The 19,713-nt window shown below is 38.8% G+C and overlaps 1 protein-coding gene across 1 annotated transcript in view; it reads right to left on the bottom strand.

The window, feature by feature from the left end:
- CTNNA1 (catenin alpha 1) overlaps positions 1-19,713 on the bottom strand; it is a 70,299-nt gene that overhangs the window by 17,881 nt on the left and 32,705 nt on the right. Inside the window, exons 8-11 of the mRNA XM_083379552.1 lie at positions 14,542-14,622; positions 13,441-13,593; positions 5,372-5,464; positions 3,615-3,771 (exon numbers count right to left, since the gene is read on the bottom strand). Coding sequence (XP_083235678.1) covers positions 3,615-3,771; positions 5,372-5,464; positions 13,441-13,593; positions 14,542-14,622 — 484 coding nt within the window. The remainder of the gene's footprint in view (positions 1-3,614; positions 3,772-5,371; positions 5,465-13,440; positions 13,594-14,541; positions 14,623-19,713) is intronic.

The following is a 19,713-nucleotide window of genomic DNA, read 5'->3' as shown; positions in this document are numbered from 1 at the left end:
AACTGTGCATCTCCCAGGCAACGGTGATGTCACCAGCTAATCCTTTCACCATGGAAGAGCTTCAGTGTTTCCAACATGGAAGTAGTATCAATCGCCTAATCCCCCCCCCTTAAAACCACTTTTCTTTTTTGCCTTGCTATATGATGTGTAATACTGTATATAAAGGAGACCCTCCTGCTTAAATTTGGTTAAACTTCTATTATGAATATATATTGTCAGTTTTGCTATTGCAACATACTCTTCAATTTTGGTCTCTCAGTTCCATTTCACCAGCAAAGTTTTTCTTTTCCAAATTTGTCTTTGCAGCTGTCCACATACAGTATATATTAGTAAATGGGGATATTTCTCATTTATGTTTTCTGGAATTATATCCAATAGAAATATTAGTGGCTTTAGTTCAAATTTTATTTTAAAATTTTGTGAAAGATTTTGGCATATTTTCTTTCAGTATTTTTTTAAAAAAATTATGTGATCACCACATTGTGCAATGTGAACAAACTTAGCTCATTTGCATTGGCTCAGTGGGTTAGGCTGCTGAGCTTGTCAATCAGATGGTCGGCAGTTTGACAGGTCGAATCCCGAGTGCCGCGTAACAGAGTGAGCGCCTGTTACTCGTCCCAGCTTCTGCCAACCTAGCAGTTCGAAAGCACGTAAAAATGCAACTACAGTGGGAAGGTAACAGTGTTCCGTGCGCCTTTGGCGTCATGCCGGCCACATGACCACGGAGACGTCCTCGGACAAGCGCTGGCTCTTCGGCTTGGAAACGGAGATGAGCACCGGCCCCTAGAGTTGGAAACGACTAGCACACATGTGTGGGGGAACCTTTGCCTTTACCTTTTTATCAAGTTTAAGCATTTGTCCAAGATTTCTATTTAGTACTATATAGTCAGGCACACACTTGGGACATTTATAGATAGCTTCTATAAAAAGAACAGAAAGCATTTGGAAGGTGGGTGTATTTAGATGTCATTTGGGATAATTTCAATAGGTGTGTCAATAAGAACATGCATGTTTGAACAGAATAGTTAGGTGGCTCCAAATTGGTTGGAATGCCAGCATACGTTTGACTAGCCCAATATCTAGAACAGACCTGGGCATATCAAGCTCTTTGGCTGTCCCTATCAAGCCTGCATCGATTGCTTTCAGTTTGAAGGTGACTGCTATATTTTTCAGTTTACATGTGTGCGTGTGCATGCCTACGGTCGTCACAGCCCTGTTGGTTAAGTCTTCCACAACAGTCAAAAGTTTCTCATGTGGCCCCTGGGTGGAATTAATTGTCCACTCTGATCTAGAATGAAGGCCATGCCCTTAGAATGGTTTCTCACATCAAAATAAAACAATACATCTTCACTGTTATCTGGTACCTGTAAGATTTTGGTTTCTAATTCAGTGTAATTCAGATATTACCACATTACAACACTTTGACATATATCTCAAAATGTTGTAATGTGATAATCTCAAGCAATGAATTCCTTCTTGCCAACACAGAGTTCAGTGTGTCCATTCGAAGAGACTGTGCAGATGTTTAATTTTGGTATAATCAATTAATAGTTTGTTATGTAACCAGCTTTTTGGCTAGCTGCAAACTTTCACTAGCATTCTGGCTTCAGTTATCTGCTGGGGTTGGCACATCAGAAGCCCCAAATTTGGCAGTATTTCTACGTATGATTAGTCTAATGTCCATGGATTAATGTCTGCAGCTGGCCTCAACTGTGGAATGATGTACAATAAAGGAATCTTGTTATGCTAAATACAGCTTCAATATTAAACAAAGCAGATAATTTTGACAGTCTTAAAATTCTAATAAAGTGATTTGGGATTTGAACTTTACAAAAATTCTTTGTGTCAGAGTTCTCTTTAAATGTTTCAGCAATTCACCAAAAATTGATCATGAAGTTTATTCATAAGTGATTCTATAATCCACTAAAATTATACCATATAAACAGTCCCATTTGTATATTATGTGGGTGGGACTGACATCAAATGGGTACATTTTATTATGCTAGATGGCCATGCATAATCTGTCAGTCCTTTTATTGAAATTTCTAATAAAACTGGGAAAGAACATCCCAAAATCCTTTTTAATGAATGCAGCTGTCAGTTTATCATCTATTTTCCTAAGCCACTTAAGGTTTGTTATTGCAAAATGCTAAAAACTTGTTGTCACTGAATCAGAAGTACTTAAAAATGTGGGAACCTAACAAATATAAAAATGTGGTAATTTCGCAAAAGGGAGCTTTTAAAAATTCTTTACTACAAGTAATTGGTCACCATAGCATTAACTATATTGCTGAAGCTTTATGCCTTAGAACTCTGGATATTGAATATTTATTAAAACAAATTATATGGTCACCCATCTCACTGTAGCAACTCTGGCCAATTAACAGTAATAAAACAAAACAAAAGCAATTCCAAACAATTACAGTAACAATTGATATGCCCGTTGTTCAAATAAATCCGTTTAAAAACTAACCAACTGGACTCCCCTGACCACAATACTTAAGGGAAAAGTTAGGTCTTTAATGTCTTACTTAAAGGGCAATAGACTCAGGACTGTCAGAATCTTGGGTAGGAGGAAGGGAATGCTATTCCATAGGGCAGGCCCCACAATACTGAAGGCACATCTTCTTGGTCTTGTGAAGGGCATTGTTTAATAAAAGAAATCAGCAGTATGGCTACCCCGTTGGAACTGGTGGTGCGAAGAAGTAATTGGAGACATAAAAGTCCTGCAAATAACCTGGCCCTGAATGAGAATGACAGATGTCCCATTTGATTCAGCACTGATTTCTTCTGGACAGGACAGACTACTGCTTGTTTCAGACCCTCCCTCTGAAGAAAGCGTTAACTACTTCATTGACTCACTTGAAAGTGAGAAAGTGTTAACTACTTCATTGACTCACTCTTCTTTTTAAATGGTCCCTTGTAAGAGGCTTTGTTTCAGTGGGATCAAGGTGGAAGTACTCACAGCTATTTATATTCAAGAAACTTCTAACCTTCTCTTTTATGTGTTTAATTTATTTCAAATAATAGGCTCTTTTGCACAATATATTAATGTGTTAAAAATATATTTTCCAAGCAGATAAATCAACAAAACTTGCAGGGTACACAATAAACACAATTACAAAGTGATTAAGTAAAAACAGTGTAACTTGAAACACGCAATGTCTTAACTCCTTTTGTAAAGACAAAAAGAATGGAGACTATCCATAACTCCTGAAGGAATGAATGCATGCCACAGCTTAAGAGTCACACAAAAGAAGCTTCCCCCATATTGCCCACAAGAATGATTCCGAAAATAAGGTCAATGGATTTGCTCATAAAAACAGAAGTTCCCCCTGGATAAAGACTGTTACGGCTTTAAATACTACAAGTTTAAATTCTGCCCAGAAATCAACTGGGCATTGCCTCAAATATTTAGGTGCAGGGACAATGTAATACAAACACTCTATGACCGTTAGCAGTCTGTCACATTCTGTACTATTTTCATTTTTGGGACTCCCTTCAGAAGTAGTATATTAATAGGAATATTTTCAGGATTCCTTAAGGCAATCTTCAACATTCATAAAATTTGATCAACTTCAAAAAATAAAATTTAAGCAATGTATAACTATTACCTGATACTGCCAGAAAATCATCAATGGAAGTGATGTCATCCACAGCATCTGTTAACACACGCACTTGCTTTTCCCACTGTTCTTTAAACATCTCCATGTTCTCTTGAGCCAGTTTACTTTGTGGCTTGGCAGCCAAAGCCAATGCTGCATTAATTACCTGCAAAGCAAAATGTCCAGAGTTGTTGACTTACCAATTTTCACACCATGCCTGGTTTTCTATGAAACTGACAAGTCACTCAGTAAAAGCCTTTCTCCTATGGCAGGGGTATTAAACTGCCGGCCTGCAAGCCGGATGCATTATGCTGAAACCCACCCACCCCAGCTCCGGCAATGGGGAAAAAGTCGCAATACGTGGCAAGTTTGACACCCTTGTCCTATGGAGCACTGAGAAAGCCAAGTGATTTAGTTATGCTAACTACAGGTAGGTTTAGATTTAATAATCTCCCAATTCCTAATGCATATCTTATGTTCCCTTACTTTTATTTTTTTTATTTTAAACCTATAGCCACCTTTTCAACAGGGCAGCTAACAAATCAAATGCAAAAGAACCTGAACTCTCCTCCCTATAATAAATTTTGGTTTGCTTAAGATGTTTTGGAGGGCTTTTGTTCGCTTATGTCAGGCACAGCCAATCAGAACCACTCACAAATAGGCCCAAGTAGATATTTTGTTGTTGATCCCTTATATTACAAGAATCTCACCAGACTACCTGCCTTCCCTTTGGAAGGGGTAGATGTGGACCTAAGGGTTTGACTCTAAAATATCTCTATTCTTTCTAAGGGGCAGTGATTCCACCACAATTTGTGTGCTGTGGTGGTAGTAATCTATTGGTTGCTTTTGAGATGTTTTTGATGTACAGTAGTGTTATCTTTTTCACAGCTTGTGCTGGTTGTGCTGTAGTGGATAGAGTGATGAAGATCTTTACCCACAGGTATTAGGATCTGGTCCTTGAATAGAATGCAGTCAAGTGGATAGAAGTTCAAGTGATAGAGGTTGTAATTGGCTATCAGTGTAGTGATTTGTGTTTGGCAGGGAATGAAATTGGCTTGCCATGGCCATATACGTCCTACTATAAATCCCATTAATTGGGAAACTACAATACCCTAACTAGATGAAGTTTTGGAATGCCCTTCAAAGGCCATCTCAAGTAGTATACATTATAGTACTGCTCAAGACTCGTTCTTTCAAATATGACAGAATTTTCTGCCAGGGGCTTCATTTCCATAAGAATGAAGTCTTAGGAATAAAGCAAGTTTTGGGCAGGGCCAAAACCAAAGACTTGTACACACTTGTTTTCAATGATGCATTTTTAAATTTTAATAATACCCTTTTCTCTTTCTTCAATTGTAAGCTTCAAGAAAAGCATAGAGAGCTTGCATGAGTGATGTCATCTCTAATAGTGGAGTCCTGAAATAGTGCGTTGCATACAATTAGCCTGATAAAAGCTATAGGTAGCTTTCCCCTATGTTGCAATCTTCAAAAATATATCATTCCTGCTGGATCTGGCAAGTTATTAAATTAAATGTTTACGCTTTTTAATAAATTACTTCTAGAAAGATCCAGTTTCTTGAATATAGCCAATAAATGTATGTTTTTATAGCTTCTTGAATGAGCTTCTGTGTTCTATCTAAAAAATCAACCTACCCACAAAATTGTTATTTCAGACAATAAATTAGATTTTTTCTAAAGGTACTTATATTCCACAGCTCTGATATACAATTGGAACATGAAAATGATGTATCAAGCTTGCAATTTACCTGAGGACAAAGTGCTTCAAGCTGACTTGCTGACATGTGAACCAATTTTACACCTTCTTCGTTATTTGAGATAGAACAGGCCAAGTTGGCAACCTGGTAAAAAGAGCACATTGATTAAATTTATATCCCATCTTTCTACTAAAATGGTTTTCAGGGTAGCTAATAATAACAGACAGGGAATTTTAATAATGTAAACATATATTCATAACATTGTAAGACTGGTGTCCTGTATTTTTTTTCATAAAAATCTAGTAAAATTTTAAAATCTTTTACAATTATTATCCATGAAAATTTGACAATTTAACTGAACAGATTCAATTCTCTTAATCTTGCCTACTTACAAGTGAAAAGCAACTTTTAAATATATAAATCATCATCTAATTAAGGTATGCTTAAAGTTCTTTACAACATAACAAGATTAACAATGTACCAGCCAATTAAACTGATTATTCTCAATCTTTGTTTCTCAAACTTTCTCTAAATGTGAACCATTAAATATTGAGAAAATGTAGGGATCACCCAACAAACTCTTTACTGTTTTTTTTTTAATCTTAAAGGACAAGGACCTTTACGTTATTCTATAAACAATGAATATAACTGCATTTTTGTATGGCTTGTATTTATATTGGACAGATCTCCAGACCAATTACATTCCATCTTTAGACATTTACCATTTTATGTCCTATTTTGCATTTTGATCTTCTGGCTGCTTGTGTGAGATCACAAGCCAACATAACACAGTACAGGTAAACTCAGTCATTAATTAGGTTTAAGACCTGCTCACTATTTAGTTTTCTGAACTATAGAACTTGTGTTGCTACTTCAGTAAATAAATATGCTGTTGGAACCTATTTGTGAATCAGATGATTAGTGATAGATAGAGGTAGTGAGGGAGCAAGGACTATTGGGCTATGCAGGGTTGGCAGATGTGGAAAGGTGGAATGGAGGCCTCTGAGAGAGGAATATGAAGAACCGCAATGAACCACCTGCTAGAACTGCACTGACCTCATGAAGTAAAAAATATATAGAGAATTCTACCTATAATTGCAGTTGAACCATTTAACTTCTCAAAGGAATGCGGTACATGATCGTCTCCTTTTTGTGCAGGCAGTTCATATGTATCCAACTTCAATGCAGAAGAGTACATACTGCTGCCAACTGGTGCAGAAAAATACCACAACCAGCTGTTTCTAGAGAATTGCTTGAAAACTTGTCCTGTTGTCTAGGGACAAGTCTTTCCATTTGCTTTCAGGCATGGTAGTAAAAGGTCACACAAAGATACGTTACTTTTTAAGTGAAAAGTGTTTTATATTTTGGAACATACCCTCATAGAGCATTCTATAATGTTTATATATGTTTATATATATTAACTGACCAAGCATATGACAGCCTGCTACTGAAAGCCTTATTCGTACACGGAAATACACAATAGTAGTGCAAAAAGACAAGAACAGTGTGTCCATCCCTCTGGGAAATGGCAATCTTTTCCCTCCATTTAGCAGTAATTCTCAAGAAATAAAACATGGTTAGTAAACCAGGTGGATCTACCATGTTTTCCCCAAAATAAGACCCGGTCTTCCCCCCCCCCCCTATTTTCGGGAGATGTCTCTTCCATTGCCTCACCTCGCCGTGATGGCAATGAAAGGCCCGCCCAGCTGGCCACTTCTTCTGTGGCATTGTCCCAGGGCTCCATTTCACTGTTAAGGGCCTTCAGGAAATGCCTCTGCAGCTGAGAATGGACCTTTGGATTGATGCGCGCATCACCCCCGGGCTACATTTCACCATCAGAGGCCTTCAGAAAGGCCTCTGCAGCCGAGAACTGAGCTCCACATTGACACGTGCTGTACAGCCCCCCCCTGGCCTCCATGCTAAAAGTTATTTGATAAAAATGCTTTACACACAGGTATTTATTTTACATGATTCCACAAGGATCATCCTACAGAGATCAGTTATGACTCATGCTGATAGAACTGATTCAATTGGTTATTAATAAATTTTCAGGCTTTATTTAAAACAACTGTGTTATGCAGCAGTTATATATTTATATCAACTGAATTTTTATTAACGCATAAGATCCCAACTATGATTAAAGGATCATAGATTTCTTTGCTTGCTCTGTTATTTGTGTTTTCATAAATATGAAAACATAAACTTAACAGCTCTCCCACAGAATGAGGTAACTATTAAGAAAAAATTAGAAAATGCTAGGAAAAACCTCCCCGTCCCTTCCATTACTAAGTTTCACCTTTGATTTGTCTAAAAACATAATTCACTGGTTCTTTTTTAAAGCCATGCTTAACTGGATTGCCCCAAACTGAAAAGAGTCACAAATGCATTGGATCATGGATGGCTGCTTTCTTTGTATCTCCCTATAGGAGTTTGGCAGATGTTTTATTTTATATTAAAAAAATATATATAAAAGTGATGTGTTTCCTACATCTATTCTATTGCTATCTTTATACTATTATGACAATTATGATATATATTCAATTACTATGACAGTGTTTATACTAATATAGTATTACTATTCAATATACAGATAGTCCTCAACTTATGATCGGTCACTTAGCAACCTTTTGAAGCTACGACAGATGCCCCCCAGCTACTTATGACTCAGTTCTGAAATTATGATGGCCACTTCCCCAGACGGTCATGTGACTGCATTGTGGGCACTCAGCAACCAGCCCACATTTACAGTTTTTTTGCAGTGCCCTGCAGTCACATGACTAAAATTCACATCATCCCCCCCCCCCCGAAACAGGTGTTTACTTTTTTCTGGGGGAAAAATGCACATAGCAAACAATGAGTTTGCTTAATGACCACCGCAAAAAAGATCATAGCATCGGGTCCAGTCATTGCCAGACTCAATTACAGTCGCAAGTTGAGGACTACCTGTATGGTATTCTATTACTATTACTTATTACTCTATCACAAGACTCCATATTATTATTCGTACAGTTCAACATTTCTTCCTTAAACCTGTTCTATCTTCAGTCTCCTCTTGAGATTTTTTTTCTTTTTCCGTTAATGGACAGCACGTTTTTAAATTGTACTTTCTCGTTTATGTTGGGCCTTTACACTTCTTTTCCTCTCTTTTGAACGGTCCATTCCTTCTCAACGAAAAACAACTTCTTTGATTTGGCTACTATTCTCAGTTTGCTGGAAGCTGCACAGCTTCAAAACACCTGTTTCCTCCCCAAAACCATGTCAAGTTTGCTGCCTCATTGGCAACTTTGCTGTGCTGACAAGGGCGGCGGGGGGAGGGGGAGAAAGCTAAACTGGGAGGGAAAGAACTACAATGCAGGAGCCTGCAAATTTCCCCCCCCAAGCAGCCCACTCTTCCACACAACCCTGAAAAACTCACAACCCTAAAGAAATAGAAATTGCTACAGTTTCAGATGGCAAAATACGGTATTTATGCTAGGCATTGATTTCTCCTATAGTTTCCCCTCACATTTCTTTTTCTGAAAATTATGGTGTTATATCTGTTTGAAGTTGTAGAATGTAAGAAGAAAAATAAATTTTCCATATTGTAATACAGCATTCGTATTTTCCCGTTTTATAGCTTGTCGAAAAATGTGGTGTTCTAGAGTACAACGCGTACAGGTAGTAGTCAATTTATGAGCATTCATTCAGTGACCATTTTGAATTATGTCGGTGCTCAACCAAGGGACATATGTACCCTGCCTGAAGTTACGGCCCCTGCGATCACAAGAACAAAATTCAGGTGCCTGGTAATCTATCTGGGCTTAAAAACACTGCAGTGGGCTTTGCCTATCTTTCTCCCCACATCCCCACTGAGCCTGCTTCCCACCTCACTGGGTCCCTGCAGGCCTCAGTTTGCTTCCTACCCTGCTGATCCAACATCCTCCTCCTTCCTGTCACGGCTTGGTCCACTTAGCTTTTCTGTAGATCTTCTATAACACGGGTGTCAAACTCGATTGCGTCATGTAACATATCATGACATTTTATGCCTTTGCGGAGGTGGAGATGGCCTACGTGTGAGGCATCCGGCCCGTGGGCCGCCAGTTTGACACCCCCTTCTATGGGAAGCAGCCTACACAGAGGACATATGTTGCTGCCCTGGGAGCGGGCATGTGGGGAGCAGCTGCAAAACGGTGCCCACTTCTGGGATGGCACCACGTGGCCTCTGTCCTGTTACCATACGAAGGCTGAGGGTGGACTGGCTGGTTCTCTGTTCCAAAGGCAAACTCTGATCTCTCAAGGCCAGCAGGAATCAAGTGAGGCAGGAAGCAGGACCAAAGCCTGCAGGGAGGCAACAGGGAAAAGCTGAGTGCCGGATGCTTCAGGGATTGGAGGAGGACTTGGGAGGCCCAAGGCAGATCACGTGTGAGCTGAGGAGGTGCTGCAATGCATGTCCTGGCCTCACCCCACTCCTGGCGCACTCCATGCTCTTCTTAACAACTGCAACGGGGAGAGGCAGAGATTGTGGTGGTTAAGCAAGGCCATCACATGGGCACCTCGCTTAATAACCACCACAACCTATGATCATAATGGGAGGGCTCCATTATGGTTGTAAGTCGAGGACTACCCGCATCGATCCTTACTGCATACACAAACCACTCTCACGAAAAAAAATATAACCACGAATGAACACATGCCCCTCTCTCTTTCCAGCAGGAACAGGAAAAGGAAGAAAAAAATTACAAAAGAAATGAGGTTAAAAAGGGGACTGTTTAACACACACAAACACAGCACAGACAAAAACAAGTGGAAAAAGATAAAACTGGATGGAGGTAAGGAAGAGTTAATTGGACCAAGAAAGACTGGAAAGAGAAGCCTTGTTTTAGTGTTCTAAAAGAGTTAAAGCAACCAGGTAAACAGCATCTCCCAGGCTGCAGCTAATTACCAGGCTAATTGCCTTCTCCTTTCAAAGCATCAATCACTTCTCCCCCAGATTCACAGGTTTTGAAAAAGGAACAAACTAACTTCCTACTCTGAAAAGGTATTACATGTCTTCCGATTCCAGCCCCCATCTTTCCCCTTTTGTTACTTTGAAACGTCTAGAAAGTTTTAGAGTTTTATTTGCCATGCATGGAATTCTACTCTGGAATCTGAAACTAAGGCGATGGAAACTTGCTCCTCTCAGTGGAGGCAGAAATTTGGCAGGTTTGCTCATCTGAGCTCTGACTGAATTATTAGGCTTCCAGAATAAGCACCACCAAAATATATGGTTCCATCTATCCATTCAGAATAGTGAAGAACCTGACAACAAGCATTTGCTCAGGAAACACAGCATTAGTGTTTCATGTGATCAAAGTTTAAGAAGTGATCTTGGTTTGCCTACAAACTATAGGTAAAACATTGTTTGTAACTGGGCGGATGGTCAACACTTCAATAAAAAAAAATGTAAGTCCACCCAAGACCACAGTACTGTAAGTAATCTCACATTTTAATATGGAAGTGATAATGAAAACAGCAAAGAGTGATTTTATTGGCTTGGCAGCACCAGATTCTTGTTCTTCTGGTGGGGATTGAATCTCCCTCTAGCCCAGACATGTCAAACACAAGGCCCGGGGGCCGGATGCAGCCCGCGAAGTGGTTTCATGTGGCCCACAAAGTCATCCCGGAAACAGTGAGGGAGCAGCCCCCACTGCCTTGGCCCTGGTCCAGAGACCCTCCTTCTGCCAGAGACCCTCAGATCTGTCCCACTCCTGCCCAGGCCCCCATAGGCACCCTTGATGCGAAAGATGTAGAGCTGGCCACGCCCACCCAGTAGGCCATGCCCACCCTGGCCATACCCACCCGGCCCCCTGAGGGAAACTGCAGTGCTGATGCGGCCCTCAATGAAATTGAGTTTGACACCCCTGCTCTAGCCATTTATTTTAAAGTGGCTGCCACTCTGTCTGTCCACTCATCCTTTAGTTCAGGGGTGTCAAACTGCTGGCCTGCGGGCCAGATGCATCATGGCAAAACTGCGCCCACCCCATTGCCTGCAATGGAAAAAAAGTTGTGACATGTTGCAATACGTCACGTGACGTTGCAAGTTTGACATCCCTGCTTTAGCTGAAAGTTTTTCACCTTGCTAAGCATTGTATATCGTTCAGTCTCAGGATAATAAACTTCCTGAAGATCTGGTTGGCTTTGTCCATTGATACAAATATGCAAATAAGACAAAGAACCAAAGCATATACCTCATGTACCAAAGGAAGGCAGAAGGTAGAATAGGATTTACTAAACCAAGAAGAATTTATTTTTAATCTACTTATTTCCAATCTGTCATAAATCATATTGCTAAGATGAAGAAAACTGAGGTAGGGGATTAAGAAGAGATTTCTGTACATGAAAAGACTGCATTTTCTTAATCTCCGGTACTAAAAATAAATTTCTGGGCTCAAATACTAAAGTCTAATTTTGTGTTTTCTGTCAAGCGCTGACTGATGGATTTTAAGGTTCTCGTAAAAGTAAATAAGAAAGTCATTTGCCATCAATCTGGATTCTGTCTATCCTGTCATGCACTGTTTTATGAACTAGGAAGGAACATTTATAGAAATCAATGACTAAAACATTTTTCATAGTAGGTAAGAGATATATACTTTTATGAGAACTTGCATAATGCAAAAATAATTAATAGCTTGAAATAGGGAAATGCTTCTTGTAGTGCAGACAAGGCAAATTAAATTTCAGTATAATTCTCTAATAATGCTTTTTGTCAAATTTGTAATATCCTCTCAGAATCTGTCTATTACATTTTAAGAGGCATGGATGACCTCAGGCTGACTATTGCTGCTACCAATAGTCTGATGAACAGGTTTTCTATTTACTTTCATCTTCCCAGATATATGGATAAGTATAAGTGTTTGTCTAAAATATTTTGTGCCAATTTGAGCTAATGTGTTGGGTAATCTAGACTATGATCCAGTCCAAGTGCAGATCAAGTCTTTTAAATTTTGCTTTGAAATTAACAAGTACAAATGAATAAGGTTGAAGTGCAAACACATCTTAAGTCTAAGAATCTATTTGCATAAAAATGTATTATACTTAAATATTTGAATAAGCAAGTGGGCTTGGGTTTTTTGGGTGTGTGTGTGTGGTGGGATTACATTCCCAATGGATTGTAAAAATCAATTGTCAAAAAGGGCTACTAGAACATTAAGTACCCCAAATCCATCAGGTTGATGTTGTAAAATTGTAACTCATAGTTATTGGCTATCCTTTGTGGAAAAAGCTAGACCGAAAAAAAAACTTTTATACTGCTTATAGAACACTTAGTAAATGACTTTTCTCAAGGACTTTTCAATTACCCTCATCTTTAAACTTTTGGGCTAAGGTAAACAAGCCAAGGTAAACAAGGGGGACGCGGTGGCTCAGTGGGTTAAGACGCTGAGCTTGTCGATCAGAAGGTCAGCAGTTTGGCAGGTCGAATCCCAAGTGCCGCGTAACAGAGTGAGTGCCTGTTACTCATCCCAGCTTCTGCCAACCTAGCAGTCCGAAAGCACGTAAAAATGCAAGTAGAAAAATAGGGACCACTACGGTGGGAAGGTAACAGCGTTCCATGCGCCTTTGGTGTCTAGTCATGCCGGCCACATGACCACGGAGAGGTCCTCGGACAAGCGCTGGCTCTTCGGCTTTGAAACGGGAGATGAGCACCGGCCCCTAGAGTCGGAAACGACTAGCACGCATGTGCGGGGGAACCTTTACTTTACCTTTAAACAAGCCAAGCTCATAATCTTCATGCATATGTTTGCTTACTTGAGAAATGATGAATCTTAAGCTGTTTTGAACACTTTACAGTGATTTCTAAATTCAGAAATTTGTACAGGGATTTGTTATTTGCTTTAAACTCCTACATTGAAATTACATGAGTGCTTAAACTTTAAAAGAGAGATAACTATTCTACTATGTTCATAACTGACATTTCAATTGCCCTGTATAAACTATGTATTTTTCTGTGCTTCAGATAATGTATTTTCCTTTCCACAACGTAAGAAATAAACTTGAGATAATTCACTGAATTTTGCAAAGAGCTCAGGATAAAATACTTCAAAGAAGGCATAATCTATTTCCCACAATACTCATGTGGCATCCAGATTTAATTATCATAGTACCTCAATCAGCTTGTTGGCATGTTCACGGAAAACCTGTGCATATTCCTTAACTTCTTTCTCATTTCCATTTTTAGCAGCTTCAATCAAAACAAGGAGTGGCACATTTGTTTCCAGAAAAGAATCTGAAACGTGGTCCATAACTGCTTTACGGAGCTAAGAAGAGAAATCAAAACAAAATTCAATTGTTCAACAAGGTAAAATACTATTTTCAACTTCTGCATTACTTAAATATACTTTACCAGTGATTCTTCTAAAACATATGTGGCCTTTCATGGAGAATGATTATTTCAATGTACGGTAGGTGGGATTTTGTTTTTGAAATCTCAAAAAATTACTTGCTTAATTACTTTCAGAACAAACCTAGGTCAAAACACAGGTTTAGCTTCCATTTTGGTGTGACCAAAGACAAAAATATAAAACTGCTTTAACTAATGCCTCTAATGATAAAAAAAAACCCTAATGATTTTATATTTTTTTTCAAAAAAGAAAATTCATTCACCGTTATAGCAGGGAATGGTAACCTATACTGATCCCTAAAGAATCTGTCAAGGGCTGAACAAGTGATCAAGAATGTCTAGCCACTTACTGCCCAGCGGTCTGTCTTATACACATCTGAAATCACTAAAGAGAGGAGTTAATCATGGCTACTCCAGATGACAATTTCCTTGTTGGTTGTGCATTAGTGTTTCCTGAGGTGAAGAAACAAAGCATTCAATCCCATCTTCCAAGAATCCATACAAGGGCTACTACTAACAGTTGTGGAGAAAAATTCTAGGTTCTCCTGCCCAGCTAATGGCCAATATAAAGGAATATGCTTTCTGGGGTGTACAGGGAAGGCCAACATTTACTGGCAGCATTGGCTTTCTCAGTTTGGTCCTGTCACTGGGCTGAGGGGAAGAGAAAAAAAAATATTACACTCGTGAATGTGACAGAATGAAGAAAGCATCATACTCGAGACTTAAGGTTAGCCTACCCAGTTTTAATGAAATCCAAGCATTTAGTTTTCTATAATTGACTGATTTTAAAAAAATTGCTAGAAGAAATGATATGCTATGTACATAGCAGACTACGTGAGCACTTCATGCATATTTAATACTATACCTGTCTGCGCAAATCTCTTGTCTTTTTTGTCATTTTGTCTATTGCCGAGTTTAGGGCATCACTTCTTTCTTTGCGTCCAGCCTAGAAAAATCAAATAAAGCAGCATTAGTTTAAAATACTATAATTATACAATAGCCAAAGTCTAAATTCCATTGACTTTTCCACTCATTCAGTATTAATGGCAAACTGAAATCAGCAGAAGTCTTGTATATCAAAACAGTAGTACGTAGGAAAAGTGTTCCTGAACAGATCTAGAAACTAGAATACAGTATTTGTATCATATATCTGATAATGCACATGGTTTAGATTTCATATTTGGTTTCCTTAGTTGCACTTTATAGGCTTGAGTATGGATTGTAGCAATGTTCCTAACCAGCTGTCTGAGTCAGTTGCGATATTGTATTCATTTTGCCCAACATCCAGGAAGCCGCTATATCAGTCATTGGTGGAACAATATCATGGTTAGATTCAGACTAAAGAATGAGGCTGGTTTATTATGGAAAGGAAATGGTGTCATGGGTCACAATGGGTCCTTGAAGATGTCCTATTTGCCTAATGTATATGATGGACAAAAACTCTGCCATCTTAAAATTTGCACAACTATGTAGTATAGGGCACATGGAAGAGGTTAATTCTCTGGCACAATCATTTAATCTAGTTGAAACTATATTTTTCCTATTAAACATTTCAGAAGATAAACTTTAGAGAGATATCATTTTCGAGTATCTCCAAAACAAAGCACTAATGCTTTGGTATACTTATTTTACTTATTTGTATGTTTAGCACAGGCAATATGTAAAATCACTGCCGCACAATGTATATGTAAGGGTACAAAGTATATGTAGTTACAGTATGTTCAACAATTTTTGTTGAGTATGCTTAGAATTGCACACTTAGTTCCTGTAGATTTCGAGCTTTGTTAGGTGTGGCAGAATCTCCCATTACTTTAAGACAGACATGTCAAACACAAGGCCCGGGGGCCAGATCCGGCCCGCGAAGTGGTTTCATGCGGCCCGCAAAGCCATCCTGGAAACAGTGAGGGAATGGCCCCCGCTGCCTTGGCCCTGGCCCAGAGACCCTCCTTCTGCCAGAGACCCCCAGATCTGTCCCACTCCTGCCCAGGCCCCCATAGGCACCCTTGATGCGAACGATGTAGAGCTGGCCACGCCCACCCAGTAGGCCATACGCACTATAGCCACGCCCACCCAGGCCATACCCACCCAGCTCCCTGAGGGCAACCGCAATGCTGATGCGGCCCTCAATGAAATTGAGTTTGACACCCCTGCTTTAAGAGGAGGCTGAGCTTAGAATTCTTGCACTGCAGAAGGCAACACAAGCCCCCTGAAATCTCTGAAGCCTTTTGACTGATCCCAAGAGAAAATGCAATCAGTCTGGCAAGATTCTTGTAACATAGGTGACTAACAATAAAACCTCTGCTTGAGACTACTCACGAATGATTCTGGTTGTTTGTGCCTCAAACTAAAGGTGGTTTGTACATTTCACTATGATATAACATGGTTGTTTAGTTTCAACATAATTAACCATTATGGGCTATTAGCAAATCATAGTTAAATAAAGCATAACTTGGAATAATGTATGAATCCAGATGCAAAATTAGTTGAATTAAAAAGAAACCTGAATAAAGATGAACCTCTTAATTACATGGGCAGATTGTTCTAACTCCTAGGAAAATTAATAATCTTGTTTGATTAAATAGCCCTTAGGGATCTTTTTCTGATTAGTTCCATCTGTTTAGAAGTGGTCATCTTTTTCAGAAAATGATGGAGACATCACTGTTTTCACTTAACGTAGCAACTGTTTCTGTCCCCAGCTATTTCTTAAGCTCCTTGTGGCCAACAGCTCTTGTGTCGGGTTTACAAATATGGCATCTGTCTATAAACATGGCAAGCTTTGTTACATTATGACAGTATAGAGAAGGAGATGCATGAACCCAAGATTCTGTGTCCAGAATCTTTTCTGTGCAAAAAGTCAAGGGAAATCGAAGATTTATTTCTAAGGAAAAATGTTTAGTACTAGTAAAGCACAAGGCCCCTTTTTATACAGGTGGCAGTATTGTACTAGAAAAACATCTGTTGAATTTCACTAAGCAAGCAGGATATGCTTATGCTAGGATATAAGGCTACTTATAGAGGGACGCGGTGGCTCAGTGGATTAGGATGCTGAGCTTGTCGATCATAAGGTCGGCAGTTTGGCAGGTCGAATCCTGAGTGCCGCGTAACAGAGTGAGTGCCTGTTACTCGTCCCAGCTTCTGCCAACCTAGCAGTTCGAAAGCACGTAAAAATGCAAGTAGAAAAATAGGGACTACTACGGTGGGAGGGTAACAGCATTCTGTGCGCCTTTGGCATCTAGTCATGCCAGCCACATGACCATGGAGACGTCCTCGGACAAGCGCTGGCTCTTTGGCTTTGAAACGGAGACGATCACTGGCCCCTAGACTTGGAAACGTCTAGCACGCATGTGCGGGGGAACCTTTACCTTTAAGGCTAGTTATAGTTATTTAAAATATTTTGAAAAGAAAACATGACAAACATTACTATCTTTGAGAGCTTTTAAGTTAAAAAGGCAGGATAAAAATAACATTCTCCAGGAAATAAAGCATTAAGATACAACAGAAGATGTAAACAATAATATGTAAGTAACTCTAGCCAACCCAGATTATGTTAAAATGAAAACATGCATGTGGAAATGCAATTTCTGTCTTTATATCCTTGCATCCGTGCAAGTACAAAGTTGTAGGTTTGGCATCAAGTCTGTTTTGTCATACCCCTGTCAGGTATCTCTAATACTTATGGATAATGGGATCAGGAAAGTGGAGGGCAACAAGGAATATAATTATGCTGCCATCATATATTGTGCAAACACTTGAGATATGGGGAGCCCCCTCAGAAATTCAAATTTAACCTCATCAATCTGGATGCTAGATTGCCTGGGTATCCTATGATAAACGATTTTATTTTTTAATCTAAGGCAAACACATTACTGCATTTCTAACCCAGGGTTTCCGAAATTGGCATACTCTAGCTGACTCCATGTTTTTCTGCTTAAGAGTTATTGACTATATGTCAAAACAATAAATTGAGCTCTTGAAAGGATGGAATCTCATAAAACGAAGACAAATTCCAATAGCTGGATTCAAACCAATGATCTGCTTCCAAAAAGTCTATGCACCTATTTGCTGGATTAAATTAATTCATGTATTTTAAGTGGAAGTTTAGACTAGTAGCACAAGTGGAAATATATTTGAACTGGGATTTAAACTTGTATATCACTATTATAGTAAGATATTTTTATTGTATGATATTGACCTATGATATATATTTTAATGATGTGCACAGTGTCTAAAATACTGTAGTTGGTGGGTAGTCTAGAAATATAATAAGCAAATGAACATACAAATGGAGAAACCACTCCTATTTTTATGCATGTTCCCTTTGAATATGCTACCAATGTATAATAATTCTGGTCCTACATATGATTTTTACCTAAGATAAACTACAGTACTATCCATCTTGGAAAACGGTTCTTGGAATTCTAATGTCCATTTGGAAGCCAAATGGCTTGGCTCATTCTTTCAAATCATTTATAATCTGAATTCCCAACCCCACAAATGCTAGCTATATGCAATATTAACCTCATTTTCTTTATGTCTTCATTACTATCATTTGTTGGAATATTTCTCTTTAAACTTCACTTTTAAGATTTCCCCTTCTTCAGTTGCCTTTGCAAGTACCTGCCATTGTTATTTCTATTTTGGTCTTCCTTTAGCTCTTCTAAGATCTGAGCAGTTAACTAACAGCAGCCAAATGGCCTGCTTGACTATCATAAGGGCATCAGGCAATTGCAAGAAAATTTTGTGGACACTAAGTTGATGTTGAATTTAATTACGGCAGCAAGACTTTTAGTAGGGCAATATTGGAAGAAGGAAGAACTGCCGACTATAGAAGAATGGACTCTAAAAGTTTCCAACCTGGCGGAAATGGCAAAGATCTCAGCGTACTTGAAAGACCATTCGCAACAGAGATATATTGTGGAGTGGAAAAAATGGATTGATTATATCCAGAATAAATATGGGACTAAAAAGTTTCATTTAGCATTTGAATAAGTTTTGATGTGATATTTATATTGCTTGTAGTTATTTTATAAGAGTTAAAGTGCGATAGATTTAATAGTTTATTGTTGTTTGCATAAGGTAGATTATGATTGTTTCTACTTTTATACCCTGTATTTAGCTCTGGGAAGTCGGGGAGGGGGGAGGGGGAGGGAGGGGTTGGGGAGGGTTGGGGAGAGGGGAGGTGGTTGGGAGGGGTTTTGTTTTGTTAAAAATAAAATGTACTGTAAAACTTTTCAATTAAAAAAAAAGAATTTTGAGAAATTTACACATCACAGAAGCAACTCTATCCAAATATACTGTCAATAATCTAAATTGTTCAATTCAATTACATAAAAAGACAGCAAAACCGAGAAGAAAATAATTACTATCTTTATTTTAAATGATTCCCTTAATTAAAGTGGAGATGCATTTTTCTTTCATAAATAGTACTATTTAAACAAGACACTTTCGTCCCATATTCATACTCTCTCTCTCTCTCTCTCTCTCTCTCTCTCTCACACACACACACACACACACACACACACACACACACACACACACACACCAGCTGTGTGGCAGAAAGGATGATAGCTACTTAGCCTCCTCTTTTGACTTACAAATGGAGGGCCAACAGTTTTTTTCTCTCAATTATTTTGTCTCCTCTCTTCCTGTTTGGTTCACCTTTTTTTTCATTCCAAATATGACTATCCCTTTTTCACACCCTTTCTCCATCCCGCTTTTCTCTCTTTTGTTTTTGCTGCTCATCTGAAATGAAGATGTGTGTGCGTACTTGCATCTTTATGCAAGAGGGAATACTTTGTATGTGTGTATGCAGAGAATCAATTTAAAAAACTGGAACACCTTATTTTACATACAACTAGGAATTAATTCAATTTTAGCTTTTATCCTTTTTTAGATTGTGGCTTCTGGCAAGTATCTATAAACCCGAGTAGAAGTATGCCATATGCACAGTTCCTTTGGAAGGGAAAAACCTCCAGGACTGGCTTCAGTTGATGGTATACTTATAATAAATGAGCATGCTCATAGTTTTTTTTTTTTT

Source organism: Vipera ursinii (genome assembly GCF_947247035.1).
Source record: "Vipera ursinii genome assembly, chromosome: 1".
In the NCBI taxonomy this organism is placed as follows: domain Eukaryota; kingdom Metazoa; phylum Chordata; class Lepidosauria; order Squamata; family Viperidae; genus Vipera; species Vipera ursinii.
This window is presented reverse-complemented; position numbering and strand designations above follow the sequence as displayed.